Source organism: Xyrauchen texanus, chromosome 30 (genome assembly GCF_025860055.1).
Source record: "Xyrauchen texanus isolate HMW12.3.18 chromosome 30, RBS_HiC_50CHRs, whole genome shotgun sequence".
NCBI classification, from domain to species: Eukaryota; Metazoa; Chordata; class Actinopteri; order Cypriniformes; family Catostomidae; genus Xyrauchen; species Xyrauchen texanus.
Genome location: NC_068305.1, coordinates 16261981 through 16286346, shown reverse-complemented (window position 1 = coordinate 16286346; position 24366 = coordinate 16261981). Strand labels below are relative to the sequence as shown.

Genomic DNA, 24366 nt, shown 5'->3' with positions numbered 1-24366 from the left:
GGAACCGATGGGGGCGCGGGGGTTCATCCTTCTAGCTCCCCTGAGGAAGCGGATGACCAGCTCGTTTTTACCCCATGACTGGCCGTGCAGGGGTTCAGCGAACGCCGCAACGGCCGCCACATACACTTTGAGCGTGGATGGGGATCTGCCCTTATCCAGCAGCTCTTGTAGAAATACGAGCAGCGACGACACCCCACATGTCCGCGGGTCCAGGTCTCTGTCGGTGCACCATTTTGAGAACACAGACCATTTTGACGCATAGAGTCTTCTCGTGGAAGGGGCTCTAGCGTGTATGATGGTGTTTATTACTCCTGGCAGAGCGACGGGTAGTCGTTGATCACCCACGCATGCAGCGCCCAGCGCTCTGGGTGGGGATGCCAGATTGTGCCGCGAGCTTGAGAGAGGAGATCTGCTCTCACTGGGATGGGCCACGGCGCTGTCAGTGACAGCTGCGTAAGCTCCGGGAACCATGTCTGATTCTCCCAACGCGGGGCTATGAGGAGCACCGAGTGACGCGTTTCCCTGATCCTCTGCATTACCTGTGGCAATAGCGAGACGGGAGGGAAGGCGTAAAGCGGGCGTCTGGGCCAGTCCTGGGCCAGCGCGTCCTCGCTTTTCGAGAAAAATATTGGGCAGTGAGAGTTCTCTTTGGACGCAAAGAGGTCTATCTCTGCTCTGCCGAATAGGTGCCATAACGTCTGGACTGTTCGAGTGTGCAGGGACCATTCCCCTGGGGGAATATTGTCTCTGGACAGTCTGTCCGGGCCGTCGTTCAGGTGGCCTGGCACGTGCGTCGCCCTCAGCGAGCGCAGGTGGCACTGGGACCAACTCAGTATGCGTTTTGTCAGATGGAAGAGGTTCCTGGATCTGACACTGCCCTGACGGTTTAGGTAGGATACCACAGATCTGTTGTCCGAACGGACCAGGACGTGGTGACCCTGAATGACCGGGAGAAAGCGCACGAGCGCGTACTCGACCACTATCATTTCCAGACAATTTATGTGAAGGAGCTTTTCCTGAACTGACCATAGGCCGAAAACCGGAGAGCCCTCGCAGACCGCGCCCCAACCCGTGTTGGACGCGTCTGTCGAGATGACTTTTCGGCGAGATACAGCTCCCATTGTCACTCCCCGCTGATACCATTCGGCCACTGTCCAGGGCTGCAGAGCTGATATGCAGGTCTGAGTCACCTTGATGGGCTGGCGGCCTGTGGCCCAAGCCCGGCGAGACGCGCGGGTGTTTAGCCAATGCTGAAGCGGGCGCATGTGCAGTAAACCCAGCTGAAGTACTGCTGCGGCTGAGGCCATGTAACCTAGCACTCTCTGGAATTTCTTCAGAGGCGTGAGGCTGTTCATCTGAAAAGATGCGGCTAGTCGCTGAACACGGCGCGGCGCTGTGTAGATAAGCGAGCCGTCATTGCCACGGAGTCTAGTTCTATTCCAAGGAAGGACATTGTCTGACTGGGCTGTAGTGAGCTCTTGGTCCAATTGACTGCAAGACCCAAACTGTTCAGATGGCTGAGGAGAACTGCTCTGTGAGACAGAAGCTCCATATGTGACTGTGCCATAATCAGCCAGTCGTCCAAATAGTTCAGAATTCGCAAACCCTGACTCCGCAGGGGTGCGAAGCCGCGATCCATGCACTTCGTGAAAGTACGGGTGCTAAGGACAGGCCGAACGGAAGGACGGTGTATTGATAAACCTGGCCGTCGGGCTAATCTCAAGAATGGCCTGTGACGGGATTTATCTGAATCTGAAAGTATGCATCTTTCAGATCGAGAGAAATAAACCAGTTCCCCTGGCGCACATGCGCGAGGAGTTTCCTGATTGTAAGCATTTTGAACGGTCTTTTGCAAGCACCTTGTTCAAAACCCTGAGATCTAATATGGGTCTGAGGCCGCCGTCTTTCTTGGGAACAAGAAAATAACGGCTGTAAAGCCCCGACTCAGCTCAGAGAGGGTGGCACTTTTTCTATGGCCCTTTTGCACAGAAGGCTTGCTATTTCTGAACGAAGCATGCACACTGCTTCCGTGTTCACAGTGGTTTCGAGCCAGCTCTGAAGCGAGGGGCGGCGATCGAACTGTAGCAAATAGCCCTGTTGTATTGTGCTTAACACCCACTTGGATATCCCTGGAATAGCTTCCCACGCTTTGAAGCGTAACGCTAGAGGGTGAATGGCCAATTCGCTCTGATTGCCGCACACAGAGCTGAACAAAATGTGTGAGCGCGTTTAGTGTGTTCATGCATGATTGCTCGCAGACAGCATGAACAGGCTGTTTTGTGAGTGACTTCCGATTGGAATGAATGGGGAAAGAGTCACATCTGTTACGTGATGCGCAAGCACGGGGCTTACACACAGAGGAATGGTTGCTGGTCGTGTAACAGAGCGGGCAGAGAATGGCGCGACGCATTTGTGGGCATTTATTGACTCAGCCGAGCGTTCGAACCGCTTATGTGAGCTGCTCTGGTGGGGACACAAGACATGCAGTGCTTGTGTGCAGAAGTGAACACTGGATTGTGGGCACATTTTCTACACATAGGCTGGCCGTGACAGAGCGGCAGAGAATGGGCGCACGCATTTGTGGGCTTTCATTGACTCTGACGCCGAGCGTTCAGAATCGCTTATGAGAGCGTGCTCTGATAGGGGCACGGATGTGTAATGCTTGTGTGTAGGGGCTGAACACTGGGTTGTGGGCACTTTTTCTACACATAAGACATGTTTGCTCTTTACAAGATTTATTTGGGTCACCGTGAAAACGGCGTTTGAGTGCAGGCAAGCGGGCAGTGTCACCGGCTTGTTGGCTGCTAAATTCACCACTGTAGCAGCCTGAGAGAAGGGGACTGACAGGGGGCAAAGCTTTGACGGTGGTCCGGCCGCGGCGGGACTGAGCCGTCGTTTGTTCAACACAGTTAGGAAGACTTCGGCTGCTCGGGTTTCAGCATTACCTTAGATCGAGGCCCGCGGGGGGGTGGCGGTCTGCGGCGGCTGTCTGAGCGCGATCGAGGGCGGCCGCCCTGTCGACGCTGAGAAGTCTGAGATTGTTGAACTGGGCGCTGTGAAGAGGCTCGTGCAGGAGGCTGATCACGTGAGCGGCCTGCAGAGGAGCTTAGCGCGACGCGGCAGGAAGAGGTTCATGGCTTGGGTGGCTTTCTGGACTTCTGAGAAGCGGTCAACAATGCCACTCACCGCGGAGCCGAAGAGACCGGTTGGAGAGAGCGGTGCGTTGAGGAACGTGGAGCGCTCTGCTTCTCCCATGTCGGCTAGTGTTAGCCATAAGTGTCTCTCGGTCACAGTCAGTGAGGCCATGCACTTCCCTAGAGCTTGGGCTGCAGCTTTGGTAGCGCGAAGGGCGAGGTCTGTCGCGCCGTAGATCAGTAACAGCCTCTGGGTGCCTGCCTTTCTCATCCCACTCCGAAGAAGGTCTGCTTGTAGGATCTGTAAAGCGGCCATTGAGTGCAGAGCAGATGCGGCTTGGCCGGCGGCGGAATAGGCGCGCCAATATAGGCGAAGTCGCTCTGCAGGCCTTAGACGGAGCACAGGCTTGGAACGCCATCTCGCGGAGGGCGGACAAAGGTGTGCTGCTACCGAGTCCTCGACCGGGGGATGGAGGAGTAGCCTCTCTCAGTGGCGCCGCCCACCGACGCGAGAGAGGTGGAGACGTGTGAACGGGTCCTGGCTGAAAAAGGAGCGCTCCACGACTTTGCAAGCTCCGTATGTAATTCTGGCAGGAAGGGAGCGGCCCGGCCGCGGGTGTAGAGCGGCGATGGCTTTGAAGAAAGCAGCCGTCGAGTCTGTTGGGTGCCTGCTCAGGGGCGGTGACCACTCGAGCCCGAGGCGGTCGACGGCCTGTGTGAGGAGGCGTGTTAACTCCCTTCGACTCGGCGCGGGTCCTGCTGGATTCCTGGGCCGAGGAGGAGGCTTGGGAGCCTGTCCACTCCTCGCTGTCCGAAGCCATGATGGAACAGCGGCCCTTATCCTCTGCTTCGTCATCCGAGATGGCAGCAGTGCGGCCGCCGGCGGCAACTGCGCGTCCCGGGGCGGGGAGGGTGAAAGCGATGCTCGAGGGAGAGGCTCCGGCGAGGCAGTCGCTTCAACCACAGTTTCCGGCAGCCTTTGTGAGCGGCGCTTCTTCCTGCGCGGCTGAGGGTAAGGCGGCGCGGCGGTTTCTGCTTTGACCGCTTCGAGTCGAGCCCGCAGGGTCGACATCGGTAGCTCCTCGCAGAAATCACATACGCCCTCAGTGAGGGCGAGCTCTGCGTGCCCCAGTCCCAGGCAGAGAGCGCAGATGATGTGGCGGTCTCCTGTGCTGAGAAGGGCGCGACATGAGGCGCAAGTGGAGCGAGGCATCTTGAAAAGACGCTCGTACTCTTTTGTGAATAGTTCGTGAGAACTAGCTTGCTGAATAAAAGGATACGTCGTCGGATGGCGTAGCTCGCAGGATGGCTGAAGGTGGCTGAGACGGCCGGCTTCTTCTAACGCTGTCCACGCTTGCTAGATGCCCCTCGAACGGCGACGCGGCTTCCAGGTCAGCGATGCGGAGAGCTTCGCTGAAGAGATGAAAATCAGGGTTCCAGCCTACGAACTACGCGTATATGCACTCTAGTCACGCCCATTTTGGCGGGCTTTGATGCAGTGAGCGCGCGGACGCCTCTCATTGGATGCGAGTTCGCCCAAGCTCGTCTATAGGCTGCAGCAGTTGCCGCAGAGCAACCTATGAGCTCGCTAGCTAGCCCGCTCAAGATCTGCAGCTGCCGCACTGCGTTGACAATGGATACAAAAATTAAGGATAATTTTTTGGCTTCAATATCTCAGAAAAGATGAATCTTTCCCATAGCGTAAGCTAGCTTACGCAATACGAGAGAACCTCTAGTAAGAGAACTTACCAGGACACTCAAACAGAATTTGTTATGATAGTTCCATAGAGTCAGAGTTTACTTTTTTCGGGGGAAACTTCCCTAAAAATGGCTTACTTATAGTTGCCACTGAGCATTAAAATAGGATTGGAAACAGCATTTTAACAAAGAAATTGCAGGCAGCTGCTTTAAAGTAAAAAAGCTCACCGTGTTAATGTTCTCCACGTCTACCAAGACCAGCATGCTGCCGTTCTTTTCCTCCCTCTCTCTACTATGCAGCGTGTTACTCCGGCAGGCCGTGGCTCTGACGCTGAGAGAGCGGCTGGCGCAGATGAAAGCCGTGTGACGAAGAACCCTGTGACTAAATGTATCAGAGAGAATGAAGATGGGTTATTTGAAGTCATGTAGTAATTATCAAACTCCAAATTATGTTACAAGCATATTATCCCACTTTAAATGCCAGAGAGCACATATTTTCAATAATCAACCACTTGGCGCAAAAACCAGCTGAAAGAGAAAGAAAATATTGTTTATCATGAATGAATAAAGACTATGAATAAACAATATTTTATACTTGAACTATATTTTTATATTATGCTAAAAAAGCAGTAGTTATTTCAATTAATCCAGAGAGAAAAAAGTTTATGTTGAATAATTTTCTAAAATGATGACCTATTAGTTTACCTATGCAATCAAATCTTGTAACGGTGGCAGGTCCCAAAGGGAATTTAAATCAGCAAATTAGAGATACTAAATAAATAACTATATTAACAAAATGATTTACTTAATTCGGGCACCAGACAAGAGCAATCTTGTCAAATTATACTGTTTCACCCTGAATAGCTCATTAAGCCACTGGTTACAAAAACAATATGAATCAGATTCCCACACAAAGAAAGTTCAGTTTTAAACAGAAAACAGTCTCTTTGGCTCAAGTTCAAATACAAAATCAATTTCAGTAATTTTTTCAACAATAGTAATCACACACAAAAAAAAAAAACTAGCAATTTGGCTCGAGTTCAAACACACTTTTTCCACCGTTTCTGTTGTCACACAAAAAAAATAAAAAATGAAAGAAAACAACAATCTTAAAGTAAGTGAAGGTTGGTGCCTTCAAGGTAGAAGTATCTCTGATGCAGATTCAACACTCCATTGCTCACCAATAAGGCGAGAGTGAGGGAAGAAAGGAGATAAAAAAAAAAAAAAAAAATTTAAAATGTATAGTGAATTCTTATCACTCTAAACATTAACAATTGATTTTGTGCATTGAATCACACCAAACTGCACGATCAAAGTGCTTCATGAAAGTGGGTGCGTGAATGTGGAAGGTTTGAGTGTGGCCAAAGGGTGGGTGTGTGTGTGTGTGTGTGTATGCGAGATGAGCGCTGGCCAATAATGGAAGGGAGGCAAGTTTTGAAGGAAAGACGTTTAAAGGCTGCAAAACAGGAATTCACCTGGTGAACTCGCTCTCTCTCGTCAGTATCAAAGACTTGCTTCGCTCTGCAGCCGGCGTCCAGAGGTGCAGCAAGCAACACTCAATCGATCGCCCCGGCAACTCCCGCTCACTCTAGCGATCCACCCGGGCCCAAACACAGCCTTGTCTCACTGACTAGGCTGCATCGCCCTCCTGCCAGGTAACCTGCTCCTTTCTTTTTTTTCTCTCTCCCCCTCTCTCCTACAGCTCTACCTTATACACACACACATTTCCTCACTTGCAGATGATTAGATAATTGATTTACCTCCTCCATTAAGCCATGCAGCATCAAGACCTCGTACGTTTTCCGTACTGCCACAATCTCTGTGACAGAAATGTAAAGTGCACTAGGTAGGGGAAGAGGCTATTGTCATATGCTAATTATTTTGTTACGTAAAGAAAAGCCTCCATCACCACCATTAACAGCATCGATGCTCACAGTTACAGTGGGTACGGAAAGTATTCAGACCCCCTTAAATTTTTCACTCTTTGTTATATTGCAGCCATTTTTCCTCATTATTGTACACACAGCACCCCATATTGACAGAAAAACACAGAATTGTTGACATTTTTGCACATTTATTAAAAAAGAAAAACTGAAATATCACATGGTCCTAAGTATTCAGACCCTTTGTTCAGTATTTAGTAGAAGCACCCTTTTGATCTAATCCAGCCATGAGTCTTTTTGGGAAAGATGCAACAAGTTTTTCACATCTGGATTTGGGTATCCTCTGCCATTCCTCCTTGCAGATCCTCTCCAGTTCTGTCAGGTTGGATGGTAAACGTTGGTGGACAGCCATTTTCAGGTCTCTCCAGAGATGCTCAATTGGGTTTAAGTCAGGGCTCTGGCTGGGCCATTCAAGAACAGTCACGGAGTTGTTGTGAAGCCACTCCTTCGATATTTTAGCGGTGTGCTTAGGGTCATTGTCTTGTTGGAAGGTGAACCTTCGGCCCAGTCTGAGGTCCAGAGCACTCTGGAGAAGGTTTTCGTCCAGGATATCCCTGTACTTGGCCGCATTCATCTTTCCCTCGATTTCAACCAGTCGTCCTGTCCCTGCAGCTGAAAAACACCCCCACAGCATGATGCTGCCACCACCATGCTTCACTGTTGAGACTGTATTGGACAGGTGATGAGCAGTGCCTGGTTTTCTCCACACATACCGCTTAGAATTAAGGCCAAAAGTTCTATCTTGGTCTCATCAGACCAGAGAATCTTATTTATCACCATCTTGGAGTCCTTCAGGTGTTTTTTAGCAAACTCCATGCAGGCTTTCATGTGTCTTGCACTGAGGAGAGGCTTCCGTCGGGCCACTCTGCCATAAAGCCCCGACTGGTGGATGGCTGCAGTGATGGTTGACTTACTACAACTTTCTCCCATCTCCCGACTGCATCTCTGGAGCTCAGCCACAGTGATCTTTGGGTTCTTCTTTACCTCTCTCACCAAGGCTCTTCTCCCCCGATAGCTCAGTTTGGCCGGACGTCAACAATTCTGTGTTTTTCTGTCAATATGGGGTGCTGTGTGTACAATAATGAGGAAAAAAAATGAACTTAAATGATTTTAGCAAATGGCTGCAATATAACAAAGAGTGAAAAATTTAAGGGGGTCTGAATACTTTCCGTACCCACTGTATATGGAAGATCTACTTTTTCATCATGTTATTGCAGCAAGATCTACCATTGTACAATAAAGGCTATACATGACCACAATACCACAATTTCAGTAGTCAGTAATGAAATTTGACGATTCTCAATACCAGCTGCAAAACCACAACAAATAATAAAACTATGTTGATTATGGAAGAATGGTTTCAAGTTCTTAAGTAATTATTCAAGACTAGTAAAAAGTCAGTAATACAATTATAAAAAATAGCAATGAACAGAAATAGTTACAAAAAAATAATAGGACAAAAAACAAAGAAAATTCTGTGCTTTTTTAACAGCTTTAAAGGTTTTTAACAGCAGTATCAAGTATTCAAGTAAACATTCAGAATGAAATGCAACATAAAACTACTTCTGTTCTTTACTGTATGATTATAATACATCAGTATTAAACTACTAAAGTTACCCAGTCAAGAGCAGTGAGTGTTTTCTCGTTATGGTCGTTTGATTATTATAATGACACACTAGACGGCTTTTCTCTGCTGTTTACGTTCACTTTTGACATCACTCTCTGTGTTTACATGAATACCTCACCAAGATGGGCATTTTGGCTTAAATGTGACATGCATTTGACCATTCAGTTGTGCATTAGAGCAAGCATTTTCAGCGCACACACACACACACACACACACACACACACACACACACGGCGCAGCTGTTACTAGATCACTAGCAAATTATAAAATGCCATGCTCTGGATTACCTTCAACAGCAGAATAAGAATTTTCTAATTAGTGACACAGGCCAAGGCTATCACAAATATAGCCGGTAATTTTTTCATTATTGATGTTTTAATCAGTCTGCTTGTTCGGTCAGGCAAGTACAAATTCTCTTTCACTTTATTATTTTATATCTTACAAATATTGAATCACAATTTATTTGATTTTTAACAGTCTAAATCGATAATTGACCAACACTAACGATTTTCAATTTAAAAATCATATTTCAAAATCAATGCATATGACTCGTCAGGATTACTCATCGATGCATCGAGAAAATTAGTGAATCGTTACACCCCAATATATATTACGTGGGACCGACATGTAGTTAACGGCATCAAACAGTTTGAGAAGCCATTTTACAGCAAACCATTTATTACAGGGTATCTGCAGGTTCAAAGAAATTATATTTAAGACTTTAAGACCACATTAAATAATGAATTAGCAGGTAACTACAAAACAACTGAGGCTAATTGGATGTCTGTCTGGACATGTTTTTTATATTGAATTGTGCATTTATGTGTTTTCTTTTTAAAATAAGTTAATACAACATTAAAACTATATTAATTCATTATGAATGCATGCAGCCTAATGTATGTATCCTTCTCTTTAGTCACTTGCTTTCCAGCAAGACGTGACACAATAGACCAATTCTTTGGCAACGTCACAGTTTACATCAAACACAGACGTGGTGGCAAAAAATAAACTTTTATTGCATCATGTTGTTGAAAAATGATTTTGAGAGTTCTTGTTGACTGTGGTGGTTTCAAGATCATCAACAGAGCTGACTGGACTGAGGAGATCACTTCAAATCACAACTTTGTAGTGAACTTTATAGCGAACATGGTTACATGTTTGTTATCAACTTATTTCATTATAGTAATTGTAAAGCTAAGAATATGTTTGTATTTATGATGGTTTTGAGTCATAACTTTGTTTAATCCTCTAATCTGTCAAAGCTAACAACAGTCAATGGGCTTTCTGCCACCACTTACTGCGCATGCGCTGGCATTTTTGTAAACAAGATGATTGGTCTATGTTTGATTTTTAATGGGAATGGAAACAAGTCTGTGAGGGATAGACTTGGCATCTCTTCAATGGCACGTACGGTATAAAGCTGTAAAAAGATCCTAGATCCCATCTGATTTTCCACAATTCATGTTGTCTAGTTTGTTTGTCTTTTTTGTAAGGAGTGACCTTAAAAATATATTTGTTCAAAAACACCTGAAACTGCAGTGCAGCTAACTGAAGAGACCGTACGTCTATCACGCACACCAGTCATTCTCGTCCAAAATCAAATATAATACAATAACATTTCTATATTTTTTCTTGGCAAATAAATTTAACAGGTAGTTAAAGGGCAGGTTCATTTAAAAATGAAATGTCTGTCATCACTGCTCATCCTCAAATTTTTCAGACATAAGCAAAATGTTTAGTCGGTCACCATTCACTGTATTTTTTTTTTTTAAGTAAATGTAAGTGAATGGTGACTTAAACTCCCTAATATCTCCTTTTGATATCCACTGAGATAAGTCATACAGGTTTGCAACAGCATGAAGGTAAGTGATGACAATTTTAATTTTTGAGTGAAGTATCTCAAGTCAGTCAAAACTCGTCAGTTAACTTAAAAATGGCAGTTTAAAGTTGACAAGATGTATTGAAAATTGTAACAGATTAAATTATGAAAGAGAACTGTGCTGCATAATTAGTTATGGTGTGTATATTGAAAACTGAAGAACATATTTAAATATTAACTGTAGATAATATATTTTCATATTATGTATATTATTAAAATAAATGATTTTGTATGTTATAATAATTTTTTTTAAAATTGACATTTAGATGGCAGAGAAAATACCTGTATGTGTCAGATGGAGATCTAGAGAGATGGAGATGAGAGATGTGACAGGTGTAACTCTGCAGCTGAGTAGTTCTGTTAGCTTTACAATTATTGTCAAAGGTGATGTGAAATAACCGCCACGATTTGAAAGGTGTCAACAGACACCGCTTCAACCTTGCGCGCTTGCAAATCGCAACGTTGACAGCTTTGACATTTATAAACAGGAGCGATAGTGTTAGCGCATCGCTCGCTTAGAGACGCAGAATAACGCCCTTTGCATTTCAGATTAACAGGTTTATACATGTGTAACATTGTAAGTTCGGTAAAAATGCGCTTGCTTGCGCTTCCCTGCGCGCTACCACTAAACTCAAGCATCAGCTGCTAAATGCTGGCTGCACGAGAGAGAGAATTTTTTGATTCTGCTGGTTTAATCATCTCCTCAATTCATGCCCAAAATTTAAGACCTCATTAAACATAATTTAAGACGTCTTGTAATTTATTTAAAATATTTACGACTTCTTAAGGACCCGCGGGTACCCTGTATTAAAGCAGTTTCAGACAGAATCTGTAGAATGATTCCTGACAAAAACTCTCCATAGCACCTCACAAATAAACCTGTGGATTATGCATAGTAAGAGAAACATTGCCCAAAGCAGAGAATTTTACGTCCAACAGTTAACAAGCTTTGATGGCTGCAACAGCAGTGCACTGAATGACTGAAAGTAAATAATTAAAGAGGAGAGGGGGTGCCTGGGTAGCTCAGAGAGTATTGACGCTGACTACCAACCCTGGAGTAGCGAGTTCGAATCCAGGGTGTGCTGAGTGACTCCAGCCAGGTCTCCTAAGCAACCAAATTGGCCCAGTTACTAGGGAGGGTAGTCACGTGGGGTATCCGCACGGGCCTCCGCACGCGTTATGTCTCCGTGGTAACACACTCAACAAGCCACATGATAAGATACGCGGATTGACGGTCTAAGATGCCACTACACCCCCACGAGGACTTAAGAGCACATTGGGAATAGGGCATACCAAATTGGGGAGAAATGGGGAGGGAAACAAAATAAATAAAGAGAAGAAACTTTTCAGAGAGAAAACATGTTCTTGTTGACTTCTGCACAAATACAGCTTCCTATATTATTTTGCTTAGATTTGTCATCAGGGAGACGGGTTTAAAATAGTTTGTTTCAAGAATTGTGATTTGTAACCATATTGACTTATTCCCCGCCCCCTAGTGCTTTTTGAGCTTCAAAGTTCTGGTCACCAATAACTTGCAGTGTATGGACCAACAGAGCTGAAATATTCTTCTAAAAATCTTTGTGTTCAGCAGAAGAAAGTCATAAACATCTGGGATGCATGAGGGGGAGTAAATGATGATTAGTTAATGTTCTGGGTATCATGAACTAACAATGATCAATATTTTTTTTTACAGCATCTATTAATAATTTAATATTAGTTTATAAAAATACAATTGTTCATTGTTAGTTCATATTAGTTTATAATGCATTAACTAGTATTAACATACACAATTTATGAAAAATTAAATAAATATATGTTGAAATGAACATTTACCAAGTTTAATAAATGCTGTAAAAGTATAGTTCTTTACATGTAGTTAACTAATGTTAACAAATGAAACCACATTTTAAATTGTTACCTATTAAATGTTAACATACTGAAATTTTAATTTATAAAAATTTATTAGTGTATGTTGAAATAAACATTAAACAAGATTAATAAGTGGAGTAAAACATTGTTCATTATAAGTTCATGTTAATTAACTGTAAACATATAAAACCTTATTGTAAAGTGTTACCATCATCTGTAATATGCCATTTCACTCTGCTGGCAAAAACATTGTGCTTTTACACTTATTAAAGGTAAAAGTGTGTCTCAAATTATTAGTCTGCAACAGACAGGGCTGCTACCACCATATATAAAAGTGTAGGCTCTCAGTTGTGTTTAATTTCTCTATTAAAATGCAAACTGAAAAGAGAGGTTCTTCTTTAATGCATCCTTCCAATTTCATGTAGGTCCTTGAAAAATTAATAACAGCTATGCAATATTTTTCAAACGTATAATTCACTGAATGCACTCAAAAAACGCTACCCTTACCTGAAGAAACCTTTTCAAACATAACTTATTAATTATATTGTCAATTCAAGTATTCTATTATTCTTCCAAACAAACAGCATATACCTGAGTTTGGTGCTCTTCTCTGTGCTTTCATAGTAGAACAGGAAGTTGATCTCATGGACCCCCTCTCGGTCAGGCCCTCTGAGCCACAGAGGAATCTGTAACGCCTCGCCTGGTCCCAACACGCCACCCGTTATGGGAATGTCCGCTACTGCTGCTTTGTCGCCGCTGGTGACCCCGAATGCCGCGGGTGACACAAGTGTCACTGCTGCCACGGAGGGGGGCCTGACCACAGTCTTATATGCGGAGCAGTGCTCTGCCACTGTGGGGGTCACGGGGGTTAGGTCAGAGGTAGCGCTTCCGAATGTGAAGAACTCCGGGTGCGTGGACGCCACCCGCAGGCCAGATAGAGGGACTGCGCTTACATTCACAAATTCTACCCACGCCTTTCGAATCTCACCACACAGCAAACCAGTGGGGAATTTAATGAAAAACACCTTGGTGGAAGAAGGAAAGAGATGGTTAATCTTACAGAACCAGATCTTTAACTATTGGCATTAAGAGTGGTTTGCATTGCAGCTTATTCTGGCCAAGAACTAACTATCTGACTGTACAGGAAGATGTCACCTAATATGTAACGTGACAAACCATTATTTTTAAATTGTTTCTTTACATAACATTATTGGAGAATATATACCACATACCATTAATAGCCCATCTAATGCATGCTGTACCCAAAAATGTCAATAAATAAAATCACCAGATGAGGTTAATTAAGGAATCAAAATAACAAAATGTATCAAAATTGATAAAAATACGGATGAAGATTGGGTCCATTTTAAATGAACCAAACCCAGTTTTAGTTAAAGTGAACCAGACAGGGAACACCTCAGAGCTTTTGGTGTTCACAGTGTAAGTGGATTTAAAGAGGACCCAGTTTCTTTTTCGGTCCTCTCAGTATTTGTTTGATCTTTGTTGTTCACACCACAATTCCTTAAGAACTCAAACCCAATGGCAGTCATGATTATATTTAAATTTGGCAAACAATAAATGGTCATACATATAATTGTGATTAAGATAAATGTTCATACTTCCTAAGGTGTATGTGTGCTTAATATACATACCCCTTAAAGGGATAGTTCACCCAAAAATGTAAATTTTCTCATAATTTACTCACCCTCATGCCATCCCAAATGTGAATGACTTTCATTCTTCAGCAGAACACAACATTTATTTGTATAAAAAATTCTCAGCTCTGTAGGTCCAAATGTCAAGTAATCCATATGACTTCAGTGTTTAAATCCATATCTTTAGAATCAATGTAATAGGTGTGGGTGAGAAACAGAACAATATTTAACCCCTTGTGCGACCTTTGGTACATTTTTGTCTTTCAGTTTAGTTTTTTCGATCATTTTGGCTGTGTTAATGCCAAATGTGTGTATTTTGGGGGAATTTTGATATTTCAACCTCTTCTTTCTATAATAAATTGTGTACACAAAATAGTTACACTCAGGAACTTCTGGACAAAAATGTCCCCATTGAAACCCATTAAAACTGCTAAATTTGATCCCAGTGCCATTAAAGCATAAAATCATGAATTCTATGATATTTTGCTTTCATTCAGGAGCCCTGGCTTTACAATTTAAATGTTTTATATCTACCAACAGATGGCATCATTTTCCTCATGTTTAGCCTATGGAGCAAATATATGCTTTTTTCCTATTTTCTGTTTGCTGTATTATAGTGCACTGCAGGCCAATTCAATAAATGATGCAGCTAAATTGTGTGCGTGTGTTGGTATGGATGTCAGAGTGTGCTTTTTTTATGTGTGTATTGAGAAATGTGGGGGTGTGTGTGTGTGTGTGTGTAAAAAACAATAGTGGAATTATGTAAACATACTGGCATTTAAAGGGTTAAAATCCTGAAAATGTATGAATATTTGATAGTTATGATCAGGACTGATGTTGGTTAACTAATCAAGTCAGTGAAAGTGGAAAATAATATTTATAATATTTTTATGGCAGTTTTTTGACAGATATTTTTTCCCTACAAGATCCTGAGTGTGAAGGTGTTTTTCTTTTTTTTTTTTATCCGACACTGATTTTGATGCATTATTTATTTTTGTGTGCAGTGTAGTTGCTAATCATTTACATATCCCAGACTGTAATAATCAAAAAAATAAATACATTTCCCTTTAGCATATGGAAAATTATTATTTTTTTCTTTCATAAAAAAAGTGGCATTATATAAACAAACTGGCATTTAAAGGGTTAAAATCCAATAAAATGAATGAATATTAGGTAGATATGATCAGGACTGACGTTGCTTAAAAACAAAATGTACTAGTTAACAGTGGAAAATATTATTAATGTATAATATTATGGCAATTTTTTGACATGGACATTTTTGTCCTCGAATGACCTCTGTGTAATTAATTTTTTTATTGACGCACAAGGGTTAAGTCATTTTTTACTTTAAATATCCACTTTAACTTTCTCTTTCAGATGTGAATGGCACCACATGTCATTTTCAGATTTAAAAGTGAAAGTGAAGATTGAGTTAAAAAAAAACAATAAAAAAAAAAAACACCTCACCCACACCTATTATATCGCTTCTGAAACATTTTTTTTAACCTAGGGCTGGGCGATATGGCAAAAAATTTAATCTCGATTTTTATCAAACTTATGGACGATTCACGATTCAACTTTTAAATGTTCTCCAACATGATTTAAATTGTATGTTCTTTATTAGAATGCAAGACAACCTGGTTCAAGAAATCCAAGTTCTTTTCATTATAGGAAACAAAGGTGTGCAAGAATAATTTACAAAATATACCACTGGGGGATGTTTTCAACAGACTGTAAATATAAAATAAATTAAAATCTAATAAACCCAGATGTTCAGAATGAATAGAATAAGAAAACTGAAAAATATTTCTCAGCCAGTGTAGGTATTAATTTGATCTAAAGTCTATCTAGAAAGATATCTAGAAATCAATATCTATAAATGATCAAGTTTATCATGAAAGTTCTCATCATGTATATCAAACAATTTGTGTGTATATTCATAAACCCTCCAGCGGTTCACACTGAGCAGCGCAACAAAGTTTGTCAAAATGAACGCTTGTCAAATGTTGCTATAGATGCAGTACACTAGAAACACGTCACAGAACAAAGCAATAATTTGTGATCTATCTGAATCATCATGGTAAAAGCAGCGGTGGATTTTTGATTCCCCATATATAGCCTCTACATATGATTTGAAATGAAGCGCCCGTAACGGTCACATAACTAACGCTTTTTATGGGTAAAAGGAAAAGAAATGAGACAGTTCATCAACATGCGCATGCCGAGGACAGTTATGGTCTGAAGCCGATGTTTACATGCATGATGGATGAAGTTGAGCTACAATCACACACTTTACAATCATTCTGGGAATATTGCCGCTGTCTTTTATATCAGTCTCCATGTTTTTAACCTGTCATGTTCAGTTAAGAGCACGCTACACACGCGCTGCTGATCAGATCGGGAGCAGCATTAAGACAAGCGCTGTGAATTATTCTCTTCCTTATTCAGCCTTTGGTGGAATTTCAACATATCTAACTATAGAGTTTACAAAATCTTGATTTCTCAATTAAATTTTATTTATTTTTTTTATGAAAAAAATTTGAATTAATCATAAAAATCTGAAAAAACACCCAGCCCTAATTTAACCACTGGAGATGGTTAATGGATTACTTCTATGTTTCCTTTATGTGATTTTTAGAGCTTCAAAGTTCTGGCCAACATTCACTAACATTGTTTTTTTGGGTGAACTATCCCTTAAGGTAGTGATTTATTAATATTTAACTTAGACTCATATAATAAAATAGGGCTATATGATTTCCTTTAATATTACACAGGGATAGAATGAAACATGAAAAATAAAATTTTAAAAGTTACAACTCTTTTTGGCTAACTTTACATTTACACAGTTTTTTACTAGAACCCAGACAACCCAGCAAATTCTATTCTTATCTTTATATAAAGCAATAGAAATATATTTCTATCCAAAATTCATCACTTTCACATGTTATGTTAAGGCTCTCCGTTTGAACACACAAACCCTTATTTCATATGGAGGAAAACATTTGAGATTCAATATGTTTCTGAAAACATTAATTCGATTTATCAGGTACACAAGAATTAAGCCGGAATTAAACAGAGCGTTTTGTGATCACTATCAAAGTCCTTGCTTGTATTTTCACGGGAGTTTGCACGAACCTCCGCAGACAGCACACAGGCATTACAGCACTTCAGAAGCTGCTCTGCTATGTATGTCAAGCCTCGACGTACTTATGTCATAACAAAATGCAAAGCGGACCGGTACCTCTTCGTTTTCACATTGCACGAATCAATCGAACCGCAAAAGTTCCCACAAATGAACCGTACTCGAGTACAGTTCGTTTGTGGGACCTTTTAGGGGGTCTGAGATAATTTGTGTTCATTTCACCGCTAAAGGCCGCTTTTATACTGTAGATCAAAGCCATTCTAACTGTCGAATCCTCCAGTGCTGGCCACAGAGAGAAAAAACCAAAAACTATCAGCATTGTTTTTTGACAATAATCAATAGTACCAAACAATAACTATTGACATAGATTAATCAGTAAAACCGATATATCGGTGTAACACAAGTATAACCATTCTAAAACTTAAAAAACTTAAGGTTTGATTTGCACAAACACACCTCAAGTAATGGCATGGGAGGGGTAATAATGGGGTCCAGGCGGCGGTCTTGTCCATATCTGACAGAGGTCTTTTCTTCTTTGGACACGTTGAGTCTGGGGCCCTGAATCTCCAGATTCTGTTGTCCACGCACACACGTCAGATCACTGTCCAGTGAGCCTGCAGCAGATTAAACACTATAATTAGTGATCACATATAAAAATCATGTTAACAGTTGTTTTTACAGTTTAAAATGTGTGACAAAAAAGTGTGTATGTATGTGAACACCTTCACTGTTGCCCTGATCTCCAGTGCCCAGGTTATACACCACACCAAGAACATGTAACTCTCCTGTCTTATGAGGAAGCAACTTCAAACGGACCTGGGAAAGTGAGAAACAGACAGAAAGAGACAAAACAAGAACAAACAACCAATCAAGTTATGTCTAGGCACAAACAGAACAGAAGCAATGTAAAGCAACAGGAAGAGTGAGATTAATCGATTTTTTTGTCGTGGTAATCAACTTCATGCCACAAATGCTCTTAATTGAGCTTAATTTTGTATTAAACCCAGAACATTCCTTTAATGAACATCACTAAATAAAAGAAAATCTGGATAAACTAGTCTACCTCACTTCAAAGGGAAAAAGATAGACAAAACAAGAGAAGAAAAATAAAGCAAGAGAAGCTCTTACTACTTTGGTCTCCTCTGGACTCATGTTGAACTCTGGAATGACTTGTGTGTCAATGATGTCATTGAAGGCCTTGGTCTTGAACAGATTCAAAGGCAGTGGAAGAAGTTAATCAAACACAGATGAAAAACTCAAATCTAGATGCCCCAGGCACCATGAACAGAGAGACGGTTGGGGGGGGTCTTACTTCTTTTGATGTTGCAGCCTGCTTCTCATTGGTGATTGTTTCTCCGATCGTGCCACCATGAGGGCCTGAGAAGTCTTTGAGAGTAAATTTCCACAGTAGAGACAGAGCCGAGAGTGCCAAAGGAATCTTCAAGGGGTTACGGAACGCCACCTCCACGATGATGGGTTCTGTGACATCAATAACCAAGAGAAAGAAACACATGTTCAACGCCACAGGCCAGACTCAAACCCACATCATCCACATGAGCAACACAACTCAATTTATCTGGAGCTTAAGTGAAAAAGGCGGAAAAGGGACACATTTATAGAACAACAAAATTACTTTTGTTCTCACTGAAAAGCTCCTTAAGAATGCATAGTTGAGAGCAGAGATTGCGCTAAAAACTCAATATTTTGATATATAAATTTCTGTCGTGGTCTATTTTTATCCTTCATTCTTGTTTTTGTTTCTGAAGCACTAGGGCTACATTCAGGGGTGTAGCATCTATTATCATTATATAGCTTATATCTGACAGTGGATACAGTAAATGATGAATATGTTTGACTCCAAGAACAAGTTTGGTGAAACCAAGCAGTTAGGAAAGATACGAGGGTGACAAAATGACAGAATTTTAATGTGTGTGTAAACTATTCCTTTGATAAGCTTGTCAAAAGGCTCTTAAAAAATATCAGCAATTGGATTAGTTTTGGTCAATTCATAAATCAGCCTCAAATATCCTGATAGGTGTTTAGAAATGTGTAACGATGTGTAGTGCTGCTGAAATATTTACTGAGAAATAAAAACAAGGACAAACATGGTAACAACCAAAGGGCGTCTAGAGGTTATCCATGTTATTCCCCCTTTCTCTTGCCTTCTCGCCATGGGGTGAATGTTCAGCCATTATAATAACTAATTAATTCCTACAATCAATACTAGTCTAACTTGCACCACTGAATAAGTGAGCAGCTAAACAGCTAACTCTCACACGCCCGCCCGCACTAGAACAAATCCAGGTGAGGTCTGCTCTCCCTAATGGGTTCTCTCTTTGGAACTAATGGTTTTAACAGATTTCACAAATAAAGAGGAAAGCAAATGGTGAATACATTTCAGTCCTATAAAATAAACACACTAATAAACCAAAAACATTGCCTCGCAAGTCATCACACACAATAATGAAGCCTCTTAATACCCCAAACCTTAAAAGAACCCAAGAGTCGAGGAAAAAGAGATGTCTTTGGAAATTTGATTCAGAACAGGAAGGTGGAGATATCGCACAAATAAAACGGTTGAAAAAGAAGGAGTATGTGAAGGGGAGGATGGAGAAAAAAAGAGAAATCAGGAAGTTTACCCTCCACGACAGCAAGAGGGTTTTTGAGGTTGTCCATCTGGCTGTTCAGGCAGCACTGGGAGGGCTGGAAGGTGACGGGCACAGTCCCCCTGTTCGCCGCAGCAACCACCTGCTCCTCCAACTCTCTCCACAGCTGGGAAAGGCCACGGTCAAACTCCTGATCCAGAGAGACATGCGTGGCCGCTTGCTTCTCGCCTAGAATCCATAAGAGACGGTAATCAAGTCAGTCATTACAAATATTTAGGGATGTCCCAATACCCATTTTTTGAGGATGAATTTGAGTACTAATCCACGGCTAGATGTGCGCTGAACGATTTTAAATGCATGACGTTGAGGCGAAGAACTACTCGACGCAAAGCGTATTTAGAATCGTATAACGCACACCTAGACGTGGATTATCCCACTTATAACATGGTCACTTGCCAAAGTTGATTAGTTACTGCTGTCACAGATTTATTTCAGCATATATATTAGCTGGAATAACAAAAAATAACGGTTGCCGTTAGAGCTACATCTACACCTGTTCTAAATCAGAAACAGAGAAAAAGTAGAGTGACCACACACTTGGTCAAAGCTGTGAATTTAAATGCACATTCCAGAAATAATAATATCCATAGAATATAGAGGGGTTGGCACTCCAGAGAAAATGTATTATTTAATTTGTATTCATTGTCATTCACATTAATGTGGAAAAAAACAACAAACATGGAAGTGACTGTAAAAGTAGTACTTGATGATAAAGGGAAAAACATTCAAAACACTCTTGGAACCTTGGACTTGATGTCTGTGAAATCAGTATGGTCTCCATCAAAACTGCACGATTGAATTAATTAATGAAATCGCAATTTGTCCTTGCACGGTAGCGATTCACCGCAAAAAAACAGTACTTCCTTCAGCATTTCAGTCAGAGATGAGAAGGTGGGGTGGGGCTCTAGTTGCTATAGGTGGCACTTCAGCACAGAAACACAACACATTAATCGTCTTGCATCGCTTTGTTTGACAGCAAAAGACGCATTTAATAGGTCCGGATTTCCTTATCTCATTCTCCGTGGCTGTGCAAAACAAGCTGAATTACACAATCTTAGCTATGCTGATGAAAGTGGTTAGGAAATGTTGAAATGTTCTATTGCTCACACTGTTTGCACTGTAAAATGTCATGTTGCAATGGTTACAGACAGACATTTATATCGAACAGTGATTAAAAATGATCGGAACTACCTGTGCATTTATTGGTTTGAACCGCATGCATTCCAGCCAATCAAAATAGAGTATTAGAACAGACCATGGTATGAATACATTTGTAGCCTGTATGTGCCTTGTGCTTCAACGTGAATTAGCTCTCTGCTCATTGTTATCTGCTACAAACAGAATGCGCAATGCTCATGATGGTGTTTTCAGCGTATGAGTCATTGAGCTCGGAATCGGCACAACACCGGCTCCACACATTCAAATTAAATTAAATCGCAGCCTTTGCAGTTTAATAATCACACTAGGACATAACGTGATTTTAATTTGTACATTGAATTTTTACAAAATGACATTCGTATGTCAGGAGGTATGAGTTTTTGATATCTGAGCATTTTTAGCACAAGCACATGAGTGTGGTATTGGACCCAATTCCAATACTTGTATAGGTATTGGGACATCCCTAAAAATACTGTAACGCAACAGACACATGCCAGTCAGCCTGACCGCTAACAGATGGGTATTTAACAAATAAAATGGACATGAAAATCAAAAATTGAAATTTTACATGAATGCACTGCATAAATGAAAGTTTATATTTTAAGGGCCCTCAATATCCTGTTTTTTAAACTCTTAACTGTTTTAAATCACCTTAAGCCTTCAATAATTAATAAAAATTGTCTGGAGGTGTGAAATGAATTTTTAAACAAGTATTCCATGTAGCCTCTCAATTAATATGAGGTCATTAAAGCTGCATGCATAATAATTAAAGACACTGGAAAACATTTTGTTGAAAGATGCACTCATTGACTATTTTCCACTGTAAAGACAAAATGTTTAACATCTAAAGTGAAAAAGCACTTTCAGAAAACATGTTTAAATGATGCACTAATATCAGATGTCAAAAAAGAAAAGGAAAGCTTTTCCACATGGGGTGAGTCACCCTTCATTGTGTCTGCAATGTTTTCTTAAAGGTAAATAGCACGTAACATGGATCAGGAAATGAGCTGGACTTAAAAGTCAGATCACTTGCATGAGCATCTTTGCATAGTATGTCGGAGCATGTGCACCAACTACAATGCTACGGGCTCACAACTAATGTACAGTATATTTGATGATTTTTGATTACTTTGATGTCACCCAAGATGATTCAGCACTACTGCTCCAACTACATTGAAGCCATTTCCCACTTGGAGAACCACTATGAAAATGAATAAACCCTTTCACTCTCCATGGATGAATCTACATGATGACTTCCCTTGGGGATACACACACTTCATCTCTCCTCACAAAAAAGGAAACATTACAGAAAAAACGAAAAGAACAAAAAAAAACTTGAAAGTTCAACAAATCATTGAAATGGAAAGGGGAATATTCTGGGCGTCAAGAATATACGTATTTATGCTCATTACAACTCAAACAAAAGCTGTCTTGTGTCCAATCTCAAAGGACATTTTGAATTCAGACCCTAAGGCAAGAGGAGCATTGGAATGGACAACAGGTTTGGTTATTAATCATTCAACACATGCCGCTCTCTCCCATTCAGGTTTCAGTGTGAGATCTGGGTGAAGGCTTTAATTAAAAAGGTTTTCACAACTCCTCGGGCCTGTTCTCTTCACTCCATTATTTACTTGGTTTAACATTTTATTTCTAAAAAACACTTGTTATTCCTGAATTTTTGTTTGCTTCCCTTTAACTGATGCAGACACCAAAAAGTGATGACCATTTTCTTTTCCTTAAATTAAATTCTGTCATTTAAAGAGCAGCCCCTCAGCACTGCTCATCTCTTTTCAGTCTCATTTAAAGTTGCTTGAAATTGATTTTTTATCTGAGTACATAAAAGGTTCTGTGTTCATCTTTATTTCACTCTGGGCATGATGGACCAAAGGTCATCGCATTTGGCTTGAAAATGCCTGTGTGTAGACTTGTAGAATTGTGTGTGTGCTATATTCTAAGTCTTCTATTACCATATAATGTGTAAATAGAGACTTTATTTGACATTTTAGTCTTCCTCAAACAAGGCTATTGAATGTCTTTGGATTAGAAGACTTGGAATATAGCACACGAGTCATATGGACTACTTTGTATGGAGCTCGACATTCACAGCCTCCTATTTTGTAGCTTTTGTTTTATGGCAAAGGACTAGGGTTGTCACAACACCAACATTTCCGTAGTAGGACCAAAAACATTCAAATTACAATACCACACCAAAAATGGATTCTAATGCGGCACGATCACTTTTGGTGTGAAAAGAGATCAATATTTAAGTACTTTTTAAATATAATCCAACACTTCAGGTAGGCTTCACGAGTGGGTGGAGTCCAAGCGGTCTCTCGCGTTGCCATGATACAGACGTAATCTCACATTCTCCACTCGGTTGAGACGTCCAGGATGAGCAAATAAACACAATATTGTGAGTAAAGAAACCAAAACTAACAAAGCTACTGTACAGCGTTCCTCCTACTCATATTCATATACTAAAATGATGAAAATTGACAATAAAATATAGAAAACAGAGCAATCACAGATGGAACATTATGTTTATTGAACGCAACTAATTCTCACATAAGCTCCGTAACGCTTTCTACATTTACTAAAAAGAGACATTTTAAGTATTTAGAAATATTTTGATATTTAAAACGTAATTTTTCATGTCATAAGATTTTAAAGCCTTAAAAAGGAAATAGTGCAGTTTATCCATATTTTATTATTGGATTTATATATTTGAAGTTAAATATGTAACAATTATGTCTTAAGGTATATGAAGCACAGATGCAGAATAAAAGCACACATTAAAAAATGACAATTTATATGACAATTAATCGTGAAGGCCCTCGAAACAGACAATTAATTGTCATAATCGCAATTATTTGTTTGACAATTAATCGTCAGCACATATCGTCGTGACAGCCCTATTTTATGGATTGTATTTATGCTGCCTTTTTCCTTCTTGGAGCTTGGAAGTAATAGACCATTGACTCATATTGTATGGAAATATATATATAAAAGTGAGAGTACATACAAGAGTGAAAGTAATCAAGATGGAGACTGCATGAGAGTAAATGATAAGAGAATTATAATTTTGGGGTGAACTATCACTTTAAATGTAGCCTGAGTCGTCTTTTGCTGTGGGTATTTTTTTCTTTATGGTTTCATGTGTTTTTTAATCTAGCTATGCATGATTATATGGTTTGTAGAATTGCTTTATTAGCATTTAGCATAGTTGCATCACCTGCAGTTTGTGTAAAACAGAACACACCTGCTACTAATTTCTGGGGACGCAACTCACCAGAACCAGTGCACTAGATAACTTCTTGGATTTTGAATGACACAAGGGTGAGTAAAAGTACATTTTTGCTAGAAAAATCCATTTAAAACACGTGTGTTTTTGTGCGAGTGTGTGTGTGTGGGTGTAAGAGCGCGTGACAGGCAGATAGAGGAAGATAATATGTAATCTTACCTTCTGCAAGTCTGCGGTCATGACCGAAGAACACACGTGTCTGCAAGCTGTGCAGGCAGGGCAGTGGCAGCTGAGGGAGGGGGCCCTCACCAGACAACTGGGTCATACTCTGCGGACAAAAGGTCAAATATTACT

At 40.9% G+C, this 24366-nt stretch overlaps 1 protein-coding gene across 2 annotated transcripts in view; it reads right to left on the bottom strand.

The window, feature by feature from the left end:
* Nucleotides 1–24366, bottom strand: part of LOC127623529 (trafficking protein particle complex subunit 8-like) — a 92205-nt gene that overhangs the window by 28779 nt on the left and 39060 nt on the right. For both annotated transcript variants that reach the window (XM_052097897.1, XM_052097898.1), the window contains 8 exons: nt 24232–24340; nt 19587–19781; nt 18260–18426; nt 18076–18150; nt 17670–17763; nt 17404–17561; nt 12742–13175; nt 5061–5214 (listed from right to left, as the gene is read on the bottom strand). In XM_052097897.1, the coding sequence (XP_051953857.1) occupies nt 5061–5214; nt 12742–13175; nt 17404–17561; nt 17670–17763; nt 18076–18150; nt 18260–18426; nt 19587–19781; nt 24232–24340 (1386 nt within the window). The remainder of the gene's footprint in view (nt 1–5060; nt 5215–12741; nt 13176–17403; nt 17562–17669; nt 17764–18075; nt 18151–18259; nt 18427–19586; nt 19782–24231; nt 24341–24366) is intronic.